Genomic DNA, 20,681 nt, shown 5'->3' with positions numbered 1-20,681 from the left:
GAAAGAGAGCATATTTACTCTGTATTGCCAGTAAAAGGGGAAGAAATGCACATAGCTCCAGGTTAATTCTTTCTTCAGCAATCAGCTTTAGATGATTAAGAATCTAGGTTTGGGCTATGACTGCCACTTCCCACCCAGGGGTAGCCTTAGACAGGCCAATCTAGTGTGTTAAACTACTCATATTAATTTATTAAACTACTCATATAGGGGAAACACATACACTTCTTTCTTTAAGAAGCTTATTTTTTTTGTATTCTTTTTATGTGTTTCCTTGTGTGCAACAAAAATGCACCGACTTAATTGGATGAATGAATGGTTTGAACTCTACTTACACTCAAATCCTTGAGGCACCAACTGGCACTGGGCTCCAGGAGGACATGGACTGAGTTGGCACCACTGAACTTCTTCACAGGCTTTCCCAGCTGTATTCGGAGGGCAGGAACAGGAGAAGTCATCCCACAGGGAGTAGCACACACCTCCGTTGTGACAGGGGTTGGACTGAACAGGAAACAAATCAAAGACATAAAAAGCACTAGCACCTAACTGTAAAAATGATGTGCATCCACATCTCTGTTATTTCAAATGCGGATTGCCCTGCATCCTTACATTTCAAATGTTTAATATCTACTGTTAATAAAATAGAAGGGAGAGAAAATGAGACAGAGTATAAAAGTAATCTACTGTATTGTAGAAGAATTTTTAACATATAACAATACTCTGTAATTTACAAAAAGCCAGGCACTTTCACATGTGTTAATTGTCACTTGAGATAGGATTTATGACTCCTTTTCTTATAGATGGGGAAACTGAGCCCCTCATTGTCCAAGGTCCTGTCAAGAAGTGAAATAATGAAGCTTGGCACCTAGATCCTCCAGGTCCCCAACCAGTGACCACCTTCCCTTCCCCTACGGTTGTTCTACCTCTGAATCAGAATTTCAGTTTTCACAAGGTCATACACAGAGTATTTAAAGTAAGCATATTGTAAAAAGAAATATTGTAGAGCCTGGATTGTGTTTATCCCAGGTCTGCTGTTAACACATGATTTAGGCTAGTTATAGCATCTTCTAAACTCCAGTTTTCTTTATCTGTAAATAAGGTAAATGGGAATAATAACAATGCCTACTCTAGACAGTAGTCCGTCAACAGAATTAAATGGATTAGTTCATTAAACTGCCTGTACACTGAAAGTGCTCCTATCGTAACATTAGGATTCCTTTGTGAGTATTTCAGACCAAGCCTAATGCATGGCGATAGTTAGAGCTCAACAAATGTCCAGCACATAGAAATGTGTTTCCTCTTTTCCTTTGAAAGGTCATACAGGACTGACAATTTCACATGTTTAAGCAGCTCGTAGATGAGCAGACAAAATATGTAAAATGAAACTAGGCTCTGCGAAATCATTTTTCAGAGGATTTTGAATCTACCATCAAGAAGTTACCACTCAGACTTCATGTTCTTATTGACTTAATGCAAGTTCAGAATGACAGTAGTTGAGCATTTCTTTCTTCCCTTTATTTTCAATCCATCTAGCTGACTATGTCTTAAATAAAGTTAACAGAATCTTCCAAAAGAAGCCATTTAATTTTGACCTCTGAAATGCCCTTAAGAGTTTTGAAGTAAATTATTAGGTTGTTGGGAAAGTCACGATGTATTTCTCCTGACCACCTAATACTTAGTAAATTATTCTTCAGTTCTGTGGTTGTTGTGGGGATAGGACAGGCATGTAGGTGGAGTGATTTTCACTTACATAGACCACGATGGCCATAAGATGAAGGTCATATTTTTATGGATCAGCGTACATCCCCCAGTCTCACCAGGAAAACATAGATAATGCATTATTCTTTGGCTAATGGTCAGTGACGTCATCCTCACGTACAAAGAAAAATCACTACACATTGCGTAGGTGATCAGAGTTTATACACATTGTTAGTGTAAATATCTTACCTTGCACATGTTGTCTCCAGGACAACCTTCGGTCACATTGACAAGAATTGGGTTGTAGGATGCATTATTGCTTGAGTTTGGGAAGAATTCCAGATTTTGGTTGTTTAATCTTAAATCTTGGATACAGCCTTTGAAGAATCCACCGTTAAGTTCAGTCGTTTGTCTGTCGGGCAGGCCACCAATGTAGATGACATCTCCTTTTTGGATCTTCCATTTAGGAGCAGAAATAAATCCTAAGTTTTGTGATGAGTGATACAGTTCCATTTTATTTGGCTTGATATTCAAAGATACCAAGTGGGCGTTTCCATCACTAAGAAGGAATTCCGTGACTAACTGGGGAGCACTGGGAGTCAGCAGTGCCAGTCTGCCATGCTCTAGCCAGACACGGACGTATTGGTAAGTGCTGTTTTCCAAAGCGAGAAGTAATCCCGAAGGCTGATGTGTTCGGACAAACATGGAGAGGCTGACATTTTCTTCATAATGCTCATCAAAGTTAAAGATTGCATAGCCAGTGGCATCATCCAGGCCAAATCTGCCTGCCACGTACTCTTCAATGCAAATGAGAGGAGGAAAAATAGAGAAGAAACATCTTAAGATTCAGAAGTAAGAAGGGACAGAAAACAAAAATTATATATGTGTGTATACATTTATATATATACATACACACACACACATATATATATATATGTACACACACACACAGTGTCTTTCATACATGCTTTTTAAAGTTAAGAACAGGTTTATTTAACAGATTATTGGCCTTATTTACTAAACTTCCTTATTTTGTCCTGAAAACAACTATATTTTTTGGTTTATAGTCTAGAGTTGAGGCCCATAGACACAAAAGAGGAAGATCTCTGCATTGACAAAGTAAAGAATGTCCCCTTGGGGACAGCTGGTGGACTGTGGTTAAGATGCTGGATTCCCACATAGCTGACCACAGTTTGTGTCCCAGACCTGGTGGCTTGAAAATCACACTCAGTGTATGTGCGTGCACTTCCCAAATCCCTAGAGAACAGAAGAGAAGGAATTGCAGCATGGCCATCCCCTTCTCAGGGACTGATTTCTCACTTTACCTTTGTCTCTCTCTGGGAAGCACACACAACTCATGGCAAAAACCTAAAATAAAAAGTTAAAAAAAAATAAAAAGGGCTATCGCCCTCACTACCCTAACCTGCTGGCTGCTGGGATGTGATGGCGGAATGTCAGGCACTACTGAACTGCAACTCGGTGGGAGAAATTTGGGGGCAAGAGGACTTCATTGGACATTTGTAAGCAGAGGATGCGGGCAGCTGTCTGTCGCCTTTGCTATTTGGAGGAGTGATAAAGCAAACATTCCGTTCAATTTAATTATTAAAGGACAGAAATCAAGAATTAAATTAGCAATTTTTTTCTTCCTTGGTGTGGGGGTGAGGGTGACACCACACAAAATAAAAGGCAAGACAATTGAACAAAGGAAGAAGACTCTTCTTCCTGCAGGGGTCCCAGTTGGGAATAGGAGAGGCACAGGAAGCAGAGAGGTAGCAGACAAAGCTAAGTATTGAACCCAGCCAGTTTTCTTGTGGTCAAAGGAATTAGAAGTGCACTTTTGTGTCCATCTTACTGAGGTGCATCGCCTCAAGAAAACCCTTGAGATGTGTAAAAATCAAACCTGACATTTAAAAACATGGGTGATGTAGGAACAAGTGTTCCTTTCCTCATAGAGCTTCTATTTGACTGAAGGAGACACGTCAGACATGAACAAGAAAGCTACATAATATTCAGATCAATCTTTTGGTATAAAATATGTCAGGCAGAGAAAGAGAATAGACGGAGTTAAGGGGAGGAGTGGAATTGTAATTTTAAATAAAATAACTAGGAAGGAACTCTGAGAAGGTGACACTTGAGCAAGTATCAAAAGGCGGTAGGGACATTATTGTAATTCAGGAGAGAGATGATGGCTTACATTGGGGTACTATAGAGGTGGTGGGGAGTGGTCAGATTTGTGAAATATTTTCAATATAGAACCAATAAGTTTTCTGGAGCAAATTCATCTCTAAGGTATTGGCCCAAGCAACTGCAACCATTAACATGTGTTTCCATTTACAGAGGGGGTTGAAAACTGGAGGAGCAGATTTTGGGGTGAGAGTCCATGTTAAGTCTAAACTACTCAATTAGATATCCAGGTGGAAATGACGAGCAGGCAACCGAGACAGCTTCAGGGAAGACGTTCTTGGCAAGCTATAGTAATGTGGGGTCTGTTAGTGTGTATATAAGCTATTCAAAGCCACAAGACTGGAAGAGGTCACCAGGAATAAGAATATATAGAGAGTAAACAAGAGGTCTGAGAATTGAGTCCTGAGGCACCAGACGGTTGAGGTAAAGGAAGTGACGAAAGATCCATCCAGGAGGACAGGAGGAGAACAAGGGGAGGGGTTCCCACGTCTAACAAGGAAAGTGTCAGGAGCCAGAGTGTTCAACTATATTAACTCTTGTTAAAAAATATTTTTAAAAAATAGTAATTATTTAATTTTATTCATTATTGTTATTTATAGATTTATTTTTAAAATTTGACCAGAAAAAAAGAGAGAAAGTGAGAAAGCAAGCTGCCAGGTCTGGGACTCACACCATGCTTTAACTCCCGCGCCACCTGCAGGCCCCTGTGTTAACTCTTACTGAGAGATCAAGTAAGATGAAGACTGAGGCTTGACCATCAAATTTTGCAACCTAGAAATCATCGATGAAGAGCACTAGCTGAGAGAGATCATTCTCTTCCATTTTTCACATTCCAATCCTAACTAGGAAAAAAAACACAACATTTTCCAGCATGTTTCAATGTCATCACATGATCCAGTTGAAGTACGGGCAAAGGTAAGGCATATTTTAGTTTAGCTGAACTACAGTGAAACTTGCTTAGACAACCATCTGTGTTTGAAGACCTCCTGCATAAAAGGCTACATTTTCAAAACTCCGACTTGATTTCCTGTAGGAACATAGCAAGTTGAATCTGCATTTGCAGACCACCTGCTCCAGGCAACTACAGGTAGCTTTCAAAGTGTACTGTTAGATAAAATAACCCCTTTGAAGAGGTTAACATCTCGGAATACACTGCAGTATTTTCATATGAGATAAAATGTTTAATAAGAAAAGTCGGCTCTTGAAGCCCCTGAGGTTTGAGGATACACACAGAATCACTCAACCTCAGGGTGTTGGGGTCCCTGCTGGTCACCCTAGGATGCCTGCAGCATTACTTTGTAAATCCAGATTAAAGGACAGAGCACTGAGCTATTTTTTTTTTTTCTCACAAGCTTGACTCTCCAGCGATCCTGTGCTTCAGAAATCACAAGCAGTAGTCTGAGGGTGTGATTTGCTACATGATTTTAGAGATATCTGGAGCCACACACAACTTGGCTATGGACATGGGCGGGGATGGCTATCATATATGTTTTTGATATGTCACAAAGAGGGGCAGTGTCTGAAGGGTCTTCAAAAAGTTTAGGGAAATGCAATATTATGAAAAACCTATGCATGGATTTCAAATTTTTTGGAACCAAAGTAAACTCTTACTTTAATTCCATTTTTTTTTTTTTTTACACAAACTTCAGAAGTCCTCTCATATACAGGTTAAAAATTTTTTGACAAGCCTTAATGGCCGATAGAATACAACAAGATCAAATTTAGTAAGAATATATAAAAGCCATTAGCTCTAGAAGTGCTGCATAGGTTTAGAGTGGGAGCAAGAGGATTCTGTGGCATTATGAATGACAAGGACTCAAAGGGCAGCAATCCTGAAAAGGGGCTGGAGTCGGTCACGGCAGCAGGCTGTACAACAGAGGCACATCATCTAGCACGAGGGAGTTCACAGTCTCAGCCCATGTCTCATCACTGAGTCTACCCAGCCACCACGTCCTGGAAGCAATAGAAACGAGCAAATGAATTGCAAAGCAAGCAAGCAGCTGATGAAGTGTCCGAAGTGTCATCTGTCACATGGCAAACATTAGGAGACGCTAGGGCAGAGGGAGTGGCTGGGCTGGCTCAAGATCCTTGAACTATTCTCATAAAGAAGAGATACTAAGATTTAGATTCCCATGTCTTCAAGACTTACAATGTGCTCCAAGAAGGAAAGTTACAGGCACATTCTGTTTTATTTAAATAGAAGAAAAGAACTTCTGGAATATCTTTGGCAAGATGGAGTGAGCTCTTCATTCCTGAAGGTGTGCTAGTAGAGGTTGAGCCACTATACTTGGCAAATCTCATAGTGTAAAAAATTCAGTCAAAGGGACCAGCAGATGACATAATGGTTATGTCCCTGGACTCCCACGTAGTCAACTGTGGTTCAAGTCCTGGACCCTGCTGTTTCAAACTCATACCAGGTGTGTGTGCATGCATACCCAAAATCTTGAGAGGAAAACAGAGGAGAAGGGATTGCAGTGTGACCAGCCCCCCTGGGGGATGATTTCTTGCTTTCTGTCTCTCTGCCTCTGTCTATCTCTTTGTCTCTGTCCCTCTAGTGAGTTCACACACCCTATAGTAAAAACCTCTCTAAAAAAAAATTCAAAGAATGAAGCACCTTACATACCTAAGAAACCATAATTCTAGGAGGAGAAGAGCCTCAAGGTCCGGGTGGATGACTGAAGGTGAAACATTATAAATTGTTTCTATAAATCAAGTATTCTCTAGAGGGCAAGAAGTAAGTGATGGATCTATTCTGAAAAATATCTTGGAAGTTCCATATTCTTAAACACAGGATAAGATACATTGAGATACCCTTACAGATAGTTCAGGATAAACTTAGGGGAAACCTCCCCAGAACTCTCCTTATTTTGAGAGATTAGATGATTTTTTTAAAAGATCCCCTTTAAGACCTTGGAAAGCCCTGTGTCTTCTGTGTTTAGTCAGCTGCCTAGGGACCAGCAGTTAGCGTAATGGCTATGTCGCTGGACTCCCATGTAGTCAACTGCAGTTCGAGTCCTGGACCTGGTGGCTTAAAATATACCAGGTGCGTGTGTGTGCGTGCCCAAGATCCTAGAGGAGAATGGAGGAGAAGGGATTGCGGCATGGCCATCCCCCCTGGGGGGGTGATTTCTCACTTTCAGTCCCTCTGCCTTTCTGGTGAGCACATGCACCCCATAGCAAAATCCACTCCAAAAGAAAAGAAAAGAAAAAAGAAAATGTTCCTCTTAGATAATAATAAATAGAAAATATTTAATTTTATGACTAGGAGGTGATAAGACAATATCACTTTCCTTAAACTTATACTAAGAATTTTCTGAAAGAAAAGATTTTACAGGGCCAGCCCATGGCATGATGGTTCAGGCAGCTATAGCCCATCTGGCCAAATGCACGTTTCAAATCTTGAACCTGGCTTGAGAAACATGTCTAGTACATGTGCCTACATGCCTGAAATCTCAAGAGGAGAAAGGCAAAGAGGGGATTGTGATGTGACCATTTCCCATGGGGCAGGGGGAGGTGCTTTCTAATTTCTTCTCTCTCTCTTGCTCTTGCTCTTTGGCAAGTGCACACACCCTCTGGCAAAATAATAAAAAGAAGAAGAAGATAAAAGAAAATATGTTAAAGGATACCCTCTCTATACAGCAATCTTTTAAAGCCAAACATTCTCGTGACAGTTAAATAAGGTCGAGTAGTGTCGGGTATATTGGGGAGGGAGGGGAGAAGAAGAGAGAGGGTCACCAATTCAAGAATTTGGTTGAAAAAGTTCATGATTTTCCAAGTTGGAGAACATGAACTAAAGCAAACCAGAACCCGCCGTGTTGGCATCTCGTGCATCTATTTCCCAGGACAGTTAGCATCACCGTGGTCAGTATTAACCTCAGGGGTCACTGCGTCTGGAAGCCAGTCAAAATGAGTCAGCATCTGTTTGTTATTTTGTATATGTAGTAAAAATATTGCCTTGGGTCAATTAAATTTTTCTTCAAAAAGTGAACATTGCCTCAGCATAATATCCCCTTTTCTCTTAAAAAAAAATCGCAAAACAACTTGCCATGCCATTTAAAATATTACATAGAACTGGTAGATGCCATACCTCATTGTCAAACAGGCCCCTGATTTGTAATGAATATTGTGGTCAGAGGGAAACCCGCGAATAGTTTCTAATAATTCTTAGCCATTTGAACATAGCATAGGGTTTAGGCGAAGACTGGTTTTAATTTTACTTTATATAAAGCAGAGAAAGACTATTTACCAGATGTTCTACTTCAAGTTACTCTAAAATCTGGGGGTGAATTACAGCTGAACTTCAAAGCAGTCTGTTACAATTACCTCTCAGACTTTTTCAATGCATGATAATAATAATAATAAAAAGAAAGAGTATGTATTGATCACTATCAGCGGCGATCATTGGAATGCTGTTGGAAGTTGAAAATTTGGAAACATTTTCAAGCCGTGGTTTGCTTGAGAAACCATCAGTTTGCCTATGGCATCTTCCAAGCTGTATTGCTGTTACTTTCCACATGTTCTTTAAGACATCGAAATAGAGTATCTGTTTTTGCCAAAGACACCTTGAAAAAAATATTTTTGAGTAAAATTGATATTTGAACACACACACGAATGCAGTAAAGCTGTTTGAAAAAGTTTAAAATTGGTGTCTATCAAGGTGCTCAGCATGATTTTGGAGCAAATACGAGTTGCTTAGAGAAGAGAGCAAGGAGTAGCTATTTACTGAGAAGCTACTGGGCAAAAGATACCGTGCCAGTATGTGGCATTAACTAGTTTCATGCCTGAAAGTCTTTTTTCTCAAAAAATACTGATTTCTCTTTCAAATAAGATTTATAAGTTTCCAGTACACAAATAAATGATAAAATTATAAGAGAATTTTGCAAACACCAAGCTGAACACCCACTTGGAAAGGAGCTGTTTGCTGATTTTTCTACTTCTCTGCATGAATGTAAGCTGAGTGCCCTGTACATCCACTCAGAACTAATTAATGTGCATCACTGCCCTCTTCTCTGCTCATCACTGGACAACCAGAGGCAGAAGTCCTGAGGGGTCATTAGGTTTTGTAACAGGCCGAAGCAGCCTGGCTGCTTCTGTGGTTCCTGCCTTGCTCTGAGGCAGGGCCCTCCTGGGTGCTCAGCCTTCTCTCACCTCCCAGACAGTTGGGGCCCTCATAGGGCCTGTAGCAGTCACACTGGTAACTCATCCACAGGTTGATGCAATGTCCTCTATTGTGACAAGGTTGGTTTTCACACCAATCTTTTCTCACACAGCCAGCCATGACATTTAACGATGAGCCAGATGAAATGTTCTCGGGGATAATGTGATTCAAATCAATTTTAATATCTTGGAGACAGCCTACAAACGAAGGTGTGGATGGCACATTATGGATGCTAAGCAGATCAGCACTGGAGTTCATTCTTCCCACTGGAAAGCCTCCCAGAAAGATGTTCTGAAAAGCACACACTGATTGATCACTTCCAAATGGAGAAAGAGTTGTAGCGATGCATTTCTCTTTACAGGAGCTGTCGATTAAGACGAGAGTCACAACCTCTGCAAAGGTCACCTCCACGGAATGCCACTCTCCATCGCTGGTGTTGTGGGAGAAGTACAGAAGCACCTTTGACTGATTATTGACTCGAACTGATAAGTGAATGGAGCCACTTAGCAACTCCAGCTTGACAAACATGTCCCTGTTGCCTCGGAGCAGGAGAAATGCCGTGGGCTGGATGGTCTGAAACCTGAGGGCTATGTTACAAACTGAGCCATTCGCTGGGATTGAACTGCTCGTAACCCACAGGAAGCCGTTGCCCTCAAATGAAAGTGTAGTGGCAATTTCACACAGGGGCCCCGTATAGCCAGACGGACAGAGGCAGCTGAATCCATGTTGGTCATTTCGGAAGTGAGGAATACATGTTCCATTATTTAGACACTGGTGATGAGTGCAGCCTATGAGAACATCTGAGCAGTTCTGTCCTCCATAAGCTGTTCTGGAAAAGTCATCAAGTGGACAGTGGCAAGTGTAATTCCCAGGTAAGTTCTCACAAGTGCCGCCATTTTGGCAAGGGTTTGGAGAACATTCATTGATGTCTTCTTCACAGTGGATTCCTGTTAAAGAATAAAGAATAGGTTAAAATGATATATATTCAGATCTGAACTAGAGACTTCACATCATTTTCATGTATAATCTTGTAGACAGGCAGAATTAACTCGGACTTAGGACTGAATGGAGTAGAATTTCCATAGTTACTGAGTAAAACTAACATCATGCCGTGTGTGTTGTGATGAGAAGCATTGTCATGGCAGACTTGCAATTCTTCTAGAAATAATGTGTCAAACACAGTGGTTGGTTCAAACTACCATCGTCAGACAAATGTGGAACACTGAATAACACGAAAATGAAAAAGGGAAAAAAAACGCTGCTGGCGGTGATACCAGATACCAATAATTTCTTTGGGGACTCTTTTCTCAAATTGTTTATCCTGCCTCAGGCTGCTGGTTTCACTATATTCTACTCAGGAGCGGTGATTTTGTTTTCTGTCTTGTTTGTACCTTCTCATAACTGGCTCAGATGAAAGCGTACCACATATATAACCCCCTGTGGAGGGTTGCTAAAGCGAGAGGAAGGACCATTTTCTCCTCCCCACAATTCTGGTATAAAACGTGTCATTCAAGCTCCTGCTTATAATTTTGATTTCACTTTCTTTCACTCTCTTCCCTGATTCTAAGTCATAGAAAGTTACCTAATAAGCATTCATTTAACCAAAGTAACAAGAACCAGAATACCTTTAAGAGTGATGGTTACTGCTTTTCCAATGAAGTGCAAAGGAACAAACAGTAAAAATAAAAACCGACGTGTGTACAGCCCTTCAGGGTTTGCCCAGCACCTACCCCAACATTATGGTGTTAGCGTTCACCACGATCTCCTGAGTTTTTCAGGGCAGATGTTTTTAGCTTTCTTCCATGAAAGAACTGTGACTTAGAAAGGTTGAAGTATAAATTCCAAAACACTTTTATAATTGACACTAAATAGAGTAGACTTTAAAAATCTAAGTTAACATTTTTTAAATTGGTAATTTAGTGTATTCTCATTTATTATTGTGATTTATATGTGTGTCTCATTTCCCCCATGTATCTGTATGCCTCAGTGTGTGTTTTTAAAATTGAATCAAAAGCTTCTCTATTGATCATGTTGGAGCTGAATCCCAGCTTGGCTGTGTGGTCTTCAGGTCACATTCACTTTCTGAGTCTGTTTTCTTACATGCACAATGGGGTTAATAATAGTACTTATTTAACACAATTCTTTAAGAGATTGAGTTGAGCCATATAAAATGTTCATAATGTTTTTTGGTATCAGTTCTCAATAAGTGTTGGTTATTATTAAAAGTAAAAACCAAAAGAATTACCCTCTAATGACAAAATTCTAATAGTACTGTGGTCATTGAGAGAGACTGCTTTTTAAAAAAATGTATTTATTTTATTTATGATAGAGAAGTACCCTTGACAGGGTCTCACCACACCACAGTCCCCTCTGTCCAGCCCTCCAGCTTCTTACGATCTCAGGTGCACATGTGTACCCAGTGTGTTTCCGGCTGAACAGGCCATGGATCTGAGCCCATGGTCAGTCATGTGGGTTCCAGCACTGCAGCTCAGCATGTTACCCACTGCGCCACCGAGGCTGGGCTGAGGGCTACTATTTAGGAAGCTTTGGCATATGTAGTGCCGCATCAATTCTATAATTTTACATATAACAAATGTACTAAAACAGCCTATTAGTCTAGAATCTCATTAGAGTCGTGGATTCCATGAGGGAAGAGAAAATGTTTTATTCGCCCATGTATGTCTAAACCACAGAGCAGTGCTAGTTCATAGTCAGCACTTGGCAGTTTTTGAACATATTAATTGCTGATAACTTTCAAAAGTGATGACGTATTTTCATAATGCATGTACTCTGATCTAAACCCCAAGTGCCCTTCTTGTGTGTACTTCAAAATAAATCGACGTGATGTTAGTCTCTACCCACTGCTGTTTATATTTCATACATTTAGGCCATTGGTTGGATCTTATTGTAATTACACGCTTTTTTTTCAGAGAGAGATTTTTGCTATAGGGAGTGGGCACTCTCCAGAGAGACAGAGAGAGACGGAGAAACAGAAAGAGAGAACTTACTCCCTAGGATGATAGACAGACCACAATCCCTTCTCCATTCTCCGTTCAGGATTTTTTGGGCATGCACGCACATGCACCCAGCACAAGTTTTAAGCCACCAGGTCCAGGACTTGAACCATTACGGTTGACTATAACCATTACGCCATCGGCTGATCCCCTGTAATTACATTTTGCTATATCCAATTATGTTCATATGACCTTTGTTTATTCAAAAAAGTCAAGCTCTGTGAAAACAAGGAGCATATCTTAGAGTCTCCTATAGCACCTGCATATTGCTAAGAAATATGTTATAAAATGCTGATGAGTAGAAAGAGAATTGGATTAATCTAATCATTTTGTTACATATTTGCCCTTACAGGTGTAGAGAATGAACTCAGGAATTTCTGGCAAAGCTATATTCTAAAAGAGTGTTTTAATACAATTTAATTTAACTAAATTTGAGAACAGCTTAAACTTTGATTAGAACCTTTTTTTACTTAAATTTATTTTCACAGGATTTTGAAAACTAAAGGAATCAACAAGTATTTCATTAATAAGAATACTGGCCAGCCTCATCGCACAGCAGGTAAGTGCAATACGTAAGCAGCCGAATCCTAAGTCAGTTTGAATTCTATCCCAGTAGTTTGAAAAATACGTACAGCACGTTTCAGGGTGGGCCCCAAATCCTGACTGGTGGAGAAAAGGAAAAAAAAGAAACATTGTGACAGGACTATACCCTGTTGGGAGATATTTCTTTTTCTTTCTTTCTTTCTTTCTTTCTTTCTTTCTTTCTTTCTTTCTTTCTTTCTTTCTTTCTTTCTTTCTTTCTTTCTTTCTTTCTTTCTGAGTTTTTTTTTCTATAGGGTATGTGCTCGCCAGAGAGACATAGAGCTAGAGAGACAGAAAGCAAGAAATCACCCCCCTCCTCGGGGGAATAGCCATGTCTCAATCCCTTCTTCATTCTCCTCTCGGGATTTTTGGAAACACATGCACACACCCCCAGTGTGAGTTTCAAGCTGATGGGTCAACTTTGCACTGGAACCGCGGTGGGGGCCATGTGGGATTCCAGCACCTTAATCACTATGCTATCAGCTGACCCTGGGAGATACTTCTTTCGCTCTTTCTGGCAAGTTCCCTTGACCTCTGAGGGGAAAATAAAGTACTGAACAAATTTCTAATACACCCCATGACTTTTCAGTTCACTCTTGAGATAATAGCATTGTGATCACTTTGTTTTTGCTGTAGGGTGTGTGTGCTCGCCTGAGAGAGACAGAGAGAGAGAACATGAGAAGTCTCCCCCCGGGGGCATGGCCACACTACAATTCCTTTTCATCCATTCTCATCTCTGGATTTTGTACACACACACACACAGACACACACACACACACACCCAGAGTGACTTTCAAGCTGCCAGGTCTGGGACTTGAGCCATGGTAGACAATGTGGAAGTACAACATCTTTACTATCATACAACCTGCTGGCCCCTAAAGTCACTTTTTAATTCCCCCCCCACCGCCCCCAGTGATTAACATGTTTAGTCATATATGGTGATCAAAAGACTTATTGTAATTTAGAATCGAATCTCTGTGTTCGTGTGCGAGGCTAACAGCAGGCTGATTTGAAGGATGAGTTGGAAGGAAGATCCTCTTTCTTCCTCTACTGTCTTCACCCCAAATCTTTTAAGTGTTCTGGTCTTTTAAAACAGGGGGCACCAACTCCCACACCTGTTAGAAATGGGGCCTTACAGCAGGGGATAAGTGGCAGTGAACAAGTGAAGTGTCACCTGAGGTTCCAGCTGTCCCTTGTCACTCCCATTAGTGCTGAGCTCCGCTTCCTTTCAGGTCAGCCACATAGGAGGCCTCTGATGGGACCATCTAACTCCAGGAAAGTGAGCTCAGAGCTCCCACTGACTGCATTATGGTGAGTTGTGTAATCATTTCATTATATATTATAATGTAATAATAACAGAAATAAAGTACACAATAAGTGTAACACGCTTGAATCACCCAAAACCGTTCGCCCACCCTATCCATGGAAAAATTGTCTTCCACAAAACTGACCCCTGGTGCTGAAAATATTGGGGATTGCTGCCCTAAAAGATAGGAGTTTCTACAGAAAAGAAGTAGAGAGGGTACAGGAAGTGGTCAGATGGTGCTGTTGTAATTAGGTTCCGTGCCCTCTGGGCCGGGCAGGTGTTTCTTGTCATTTAATCTAGGGGACAATGATGAGTTTCTTGGCACTTTCTCTGCTCTGCTGCTTCAGCCAGGACCCTAGAACCTACGAGACATTGCTTCTACTCCAACTCTTTTGCTACTGGTTTACTTAAGTTTGCTCCTTCTTCCTCACCAGCTCTTTCTCTGTTGGAATTCCTCACAGAGGCCTATTGGGAAAGATTCCTTTGATCCCACCCCAACTGATATTCCTTCAGTGGTTTCCCGTCTGGACTTCAGATTCACTTTCTGCACTGCTGTCACTTTCCAGCAAGTACAGCAGCCATTCTTTCTGTCCTACTGCCTCAGGCTAGGATCACACCTTTTCATCTTTGGACTCCTCAAGCAGGCGGCGAGTCTAGTCTAAGTTGTTGGTTCCTTCTCCTCTCCCCAAGTTTAGGTGGTACCAGAGCTGCCCTTGAAGCAACTTTCACTCTGCTTGCGATTGAAATGTAGCTTCCAACCCTAAATTTGAGGGCTGGGATATAACTCACAACACACCAATAAATCTCGTCTCAAAGACATTTCTTTGTAGACCCAGTTATTCAAATTGCCTCTCATGAATTTTCAAAACTATTTTATCTTATTTTATATTTTATATTTTAGTAGCAAAGAGCATGCACACTTGTCAGAGAGAGAGAGGGAGAAAGCAACCATCCCCATTCCCACCAATAAGGTATAGTCATACCACAATCCCTTCTCTATTTTGTAAGAGTTTTGAGCATGTATGCATATGCACCTGACATGTTTTTCAAGCTACTGGGGCCAGGATTTGAACCATAGTCTGCTGTGTGGGATCTCTTGAAATGAGCATAAACCTTTTGCAAGTCAAAAGTCTTGTCATCTGTAATCATTTGTCATTCTGCATCTCATTCTCCCTTGTAATTCACTTTGGTACTGACAGTAACCGTACCTGGACCCCTTAGCGGAAACTTTAATTTTTCTTTAAGAATTATTTATTTAATTTTATTTATTATTATTAAATTTGCTATAGTACCCATGCGATCACCAGAGAGAGAGAGAGAAAGTGAGAAAGCAAGCCGCCAGGTCCAGGATTCGAGCCATAGAAGGGCACATGGGAGCCCACATGCCTTCACCCTGTGCCACCTGCTGGCTGAAAACTAATTTTTCATTCTCTCAGATTTACAGAATACCTACTCTGTGTCCTACTTGCACAGAATTGTGGGATACGCAAAAGAGAGGACATAGACCTGGCCTCGATATACATACAACATAATGGAATGACAGAGCACATATTCATGAAAATACACTATATATTGTTCCCAATGGATGTAGATAACATGCGAGTTTAAAACTCAGGCAACATGGGAACCAGCAGTTAGCGTAATGGCTATGTCGCTGGACTCCCACGTAGTCGACCACGGTTCGCGTCCTGGACCCGGTGGCTTAAAACTCACACCGGGTGCGTGTGCATGTGTGCCCAAGATCCCGAGAGGAGAATGGAGGAAAAGGGATTGTGACATGACCATTCCCTTTGGGGGCGATGATTTCTCACTTTCTGTCTCTATGTCTCTCTGTCTTTCTCGCGAGCGCACGCGCCCTATAGCGAAAACCTCTCCAAAAAGAAAAAACTCAGGCAACGTGAAAGTTATTTAGCAAAGCTTTAAGGAAAAGACTTTGAATGAGAGGTAACGATAAATCATTATGAACATTTGGTATTATTAATTAAGTCAAATGAACAAATACTGATTACCTATCTACCACTGCAGAGAACATGGAGTAATAGCTAGTTCTCAAAAAGTTTAATAAGGAAGACAAATTTGCGAAAAACTAAGCACTAATGTAACTCAAGACAACACCGAAGAGATATCGCTAGTTGGTCCATAATTAATTCCAGGTGAGTCTGATAGGCAATGGTGACATTGAATCTCTGCAAAAAGATAACTCCTCAGGCCGGTCTGGGGAGATTTTGTGAAGATAGAATTTAATACAGGATTATTTACTTATTCATTTCAGGCAATGGGAAATAATGGGTAATTGTTGGCTAGAAGATTAATGTGGTTTCTCTTAAAGATCTGTTCCACAGGGATATGTAACACAGTTAAGTGAGAAGAAACTAGAGAAAAGAAGGCCAGTTAAGCAGCTATTAAACTTGTCCACACATAGGACTATTAGGACCTAAATAAGATGTTTCTTTCCTTACAATTTATGGTACCTTTTCAGTTATACTTGGTCAGCTAATCAGGGCAGAGGGTTATACTTTCTTTACTGTTTGCTTACTGTGCTTTATAATTTTTAAATTTTAAATTTATTTTACATTCATTCAATGTATATCATTGTAGCATACAAAATGAATTTTTCCATCCAGAGTACACTATATATTGGCTCAATCAAAAATATTACCATACGTGTTATCTTCAAAAGATAATTTTCCATGTCTTGTTTCTTATAAGTTTTACTTCATTTTTATTTCCCCTTGATTCCCTCCCTCTCTGCCATTTCCCACCCGCCTCCCAAATGTCTCTGGTATCTAAGTTGCTGTCCATGCTTTTAATTTTTTTTTTAAAAATCACATTTTATTGATTCACAAAAGATCTTAATTAAGATAAATACTTTCAATAGCACAGATGATAAACATGTATTTATGAACACATGTCTGACTTTAGGCATAAAACTCATTTTGGTAGCAGAAGTGAGCAGAATGAACATACTATAAAGTAGCACCTAACTGAGGCTATGTAGCATACTGTGGTTATTAAGTAAGTATTTTTTGTTTGTTTGCTTTTATGTTTTTTTTTTTTTAATTTCAGGAAAAGCAATTTTATCCTTAATAAATCAAAATAAAAAACTATTAAGAAAAATTTGCTTAAGACTTAAAGCCAGGAGATAGATTAGGATTCTGTTCAATAGTAAGTAATTACTAAAAACTCAAAAACAGATATGAACAGAGTTAAAATTTAGTAATAAGTGTACTATAATTTTCTTCTGACACATTTTTTTCCTTTCTCCATTTTCCCTTTTACCAAAAAGAGGCATTAATTAATTTATTTGCAAAAAAAGAAAAAAAAAAGGTTTAGTCTCAATTTGGTCTGTTATTTGCACAAAATCCCCTAAGGACACCAATTGATTTAGTTGGCTTTGCTGGAAACTTTTATAAGGAACTTCAAATTAGACTCCTTAAGAAGCCTCCCAAGGCTACTGAGCCAAGCCAGGAATTCACGCCTGACTATGCTTTAAAGTACCTGTATTTGAAGGTTTTTTGGGCCTGCCAGGAAGTGACATTCTTTACTTACCTGCCAGGCAGAACTGTTTATGTATGGTACCAGGCAATCTTTCTAAGAGCTTCTGTTAGCTTCCTTGAGATCAACCTTAGTTCCTTAGCTTTCTGATCATACCTTCAGATATGACATTCCAGTCAAAGCCCTGGCAATCACCAATATTTCCAATTTCTGAAGCAAGGCAACAGATAATATTGGACTTACACGAATAACCATTCCGTCACAAAACAGGAATACTAACAAATATTTTTCAGTTCCAGAGGGGTCAGGAAGGGAGAAGAGTTTATGTTTCACTTCTGTTTAAAAAACAAAAACAAAAACAAAAAAAAAAAAACAAAAAAAATTGCTGACCCTATCAACAGCTCAAAAGAAAACAAAAATTCTTAAATCTGGAAAACAAAGCATAGAATAGTAATGTTTTAGTCAAAAGTCATATAAACCCAGAAAATTATGCATTTGATCTCTTGCAAAATAGCTACCAATGACTTGGTTATATATTTTCTTTGAATAGAAACAGAGACGATAGTTTTGGGAAAAAAGCAGAAGTGTGAGAAAGCCTGTAATTAGGTAAAAAATCTGAAGAACAATATACAGAATTAGGTGTGAAAAGTCAAATGATAAATAGCGATTTATGCTTTTACCTCATTTAAAATCAGTTCTATTGACATCTCCAATATTGAATAAGGTCAAATATATTTGTTTGATGAACTCAGAAAACTAAAAGAGGAAAAACAATGGAAACTTCTGTTTTTGGTCCTTTGGCTGCCAGGGCAAAGAGCAAGATCTGCTGTCAATCAAGATTAAAGAACTAGGCAATGTTTATGGGATTACCTATGTCCTTGCCCTTCTTAATTGGGTATTTTAGTTGCTATGAATTGGTTGTTTATATCCAAGTATTTATAGTATAAAGTAGATTACTTGAAGCTTACTGTTGTTTCGTTTATTGAGGTCAATGCATTTAATTCACTAAAAGTTTTCACTTCATTTTATATTTAAGTTCTTTTAGTCAGCATCTGATTCTATGATAATACTCTAACAAGTGCTGTGACATTTTTATTCAAGATCAATTATGATACAGAAATTTTCTACGATCTGGTATATCTCATATCTTCATTAGAATAAGTTATATTAACATGCATAAAGGACATGTTAATATTATGTTTAATACAAACATAATTGCCTATGAAAATGACTATTGTGTAAGAGTCACTGAATTGAAAGTCACGGTTACTGAAATACCCAATTGGAAACTGTTTCTACAAAGATGTACACACAAAGAAGTAAGTTTTATCTCAATCTGTTTTAATGAACTTGGGGTTTTTCTCTATTTTGATAAAGAAAAATACAAGAAGAAGTCAAATATAAAAACCAAGGGCTCAGCGTCTAAGTACATCCATTTTGCTTTCTTAAAACTTCTAGTTTTCATTCAATAGCAGTATCTATTATAACATTAAACATTAGTTGGTAAATAAATATCTTAAAGACTCTAGTGATCATACCAATTAGCTTACATAAATCATAAGGAAAGAGAGTTACCTATGAGTACTGCCATTAAAATGTGAAAACCATGTGTCCTGGCTCCAAACATTTTTCTGAAAATAAAGAAATATCCATCCAAACACCTACTAGGTCGACAGAGGGAACTTCTGATGGTTTTATATCATTTCCAAAAGTGTGGGCTTGCTTTTCAACGTCACCTTCTTCCTGTCAGGTTGAGACTGTAAGACTTGGTTTTGATTCACTTCCTCCAAGCTGGATCAGTGGGGCTTAGTGTAAGACCCATCCGCGCTGCTTCCCAAGCCCACTGGTATTCTTAGCTCCTCTCTCTGTTCAACACCTGGCACCTCTTTTAAAGACTCAGAGCATATTTCTGTGGTCGCCACCCCAAACATCACACTCTCACCATGGGAAAATGAGGCTGGGGGCTCTTTGTGCAGACTGATGGTTTGGACTACTATGGAAAACGATGGGTTGATTTTATTTTTCTTCATGACAGACATGTTGTTTTAACTTAGTTTAATTTTATTCTGTTTTGTTGTTAGATAGTGATTTAGAAACTTTTGGCAGCTTGAAATCTACTGAAAACATATGTAGAGAAGGGAAAAAAGAGGGAAACTGAGTAAAGGGAGCAGGGCATTTCACAAGACTTAGCTGAGATTGTGGTGAGAGTTATTGCTATGATGTTCTCAGACTTACATTCCACTGCCTATGATGGAATAACCATGCTCTGCTCATCTGAAATCCAATGACATTTGATTTTGTGCAACAGAATAATCTGAGTAAGTGAGGTGTTTGAGACGTTAACTGGTGCTTATCATTATCTATCTATCTAACTGTCTGTCTATCTACATAGAGTAACTGGTGCTTGCTATTTATTTATTCATTTACTTACTTACATTTCCTGGGGAAACCTGAGGACTGCAGAGGTTTCACTTAGGCAGTGGAGGCTGACGGAGGTCACGGACTTCCAGAACTACCATGGTGCCTAAAATTCTTACCATTAGAGCAATTTCTTGAGACTGAGACTTTTATCTCTTGAAAGACTGAGAGAAGGTGAAACGTTTCTGCACAGTACGGTGTGGTACCTACGCCCCCGGGAACCATTAGCACCTTAGTATGGCCTCCTGTGTGTGCTTCAAAATTCACCCAACAGGTGGCGTGGTGGTTGAGGTGCTGGATTTCTGCATGGTCCATCATGGTTCAAATCCCAGACCCTGTGGCTTGAGGGTCACATTGGGCATGGATGCAGGTGTGCCCAGAGTCCATGATGGAGAGGGGATTGTGGTGTGGACATTTCCCCAGGGGAAGAGGGAGGATTTCTCACTTTCTCTCTGTCTCTGTCTCTCTATCTCTCCCTACCTCTCCCAGAGAGTGTACACTCCTTGGCAAAAAAAACAAAAAGGAAGGGAAAAAATTCTGCCCCATGACTTAAGGTCAGGCTGTCATGGAAACCAGGTGATAAGGCAGAAAACATGTGCCACAAGAGACATTGCCTAATACATTTCCTTATTAATTTATTCTTCATGCATTCTTTTAATGTGTATTGATTAAGGCCTTACTTGACGATGTGGGTATAGGAGCTGAAATGGACATAATCCTGCTTCATGTGCATACGTTTAGCTCAGCTTAAAGTGATGGGAGATGTGAGGCACGCAGGGCCTTGAGGACTGAAGGAGCAAGTGGGCCCGTGGGGACGAGATGGTGAGGG

At 39.8% G+C, this 20,681-nt stretch overlaps 1 protein-coding gene and 1 long non-coding RNA gene across 2 annotated transcripts in view; one reads left to right on the top strand and one right to left on the bottom strand.

Moving 5' to 3' along the window:
* CRB1 (crumbs cell polarity complex component 1) overlaps nt 1–20,681 on the bottom strand; it is a 207,944-nt gene that overhangs the window by 65,283 nt on the left and 121,980 nt on the right. The window contains exons 6-8 of the mRNA XM_006155425.2: nt 9,028–9,984; nt 1,945–2,492; nt 333–498 (exon numbers count right to left, since the gene is read on the bottom strand). Of these exons, the coding sequence (XP_006155487.1) occupies nt 333–498; nt 1,945–2,492; nt 9,028–9,984 (1,671 nt within the window). The remainder of the gene's footprint in view (nt 1–332; nt 499–1,944; nt 2,493–9,027; nt 9,985–20,681) is intronic.
* Nucleotides 12,538–20,681, top strand: part of LOC106735600 (uncharacterized) — a 9,165-nt gene continuing 1,021 nt past the window's right edge. Inside the window, exons 1-2 of the long non-coding RNA XR_001370901.1 lie at nt 12,538–12,610; nt 13,866–13,944. This is a non-coding gene — a long non-coding RNA (uncharacterized LOC106735600). The remainder of the gene's footprint in view (nt 12,611–13,865; nt 13,945–20,681) is intronic.

Source organism: Tupaia chinensis, unplaced genomic scaffold, assembly GCF_000334495.1.
Source record: "Tupaia chinensis unplaced genomic scaffold, TupChi_1.0 Scaffold000453_1, whole genome shotgun sequence".
Lineage (NCBI taxonomy): Eukaryota > Metazoa > Chordata > Mammalia > Scandentia > Tupaiidae > Tupaia > Tupaia belangeri.
Note: the sequence above shows the minus strand (reverse complement) of the source record. Positions and strands in the feature narration are given on the sequence as shown.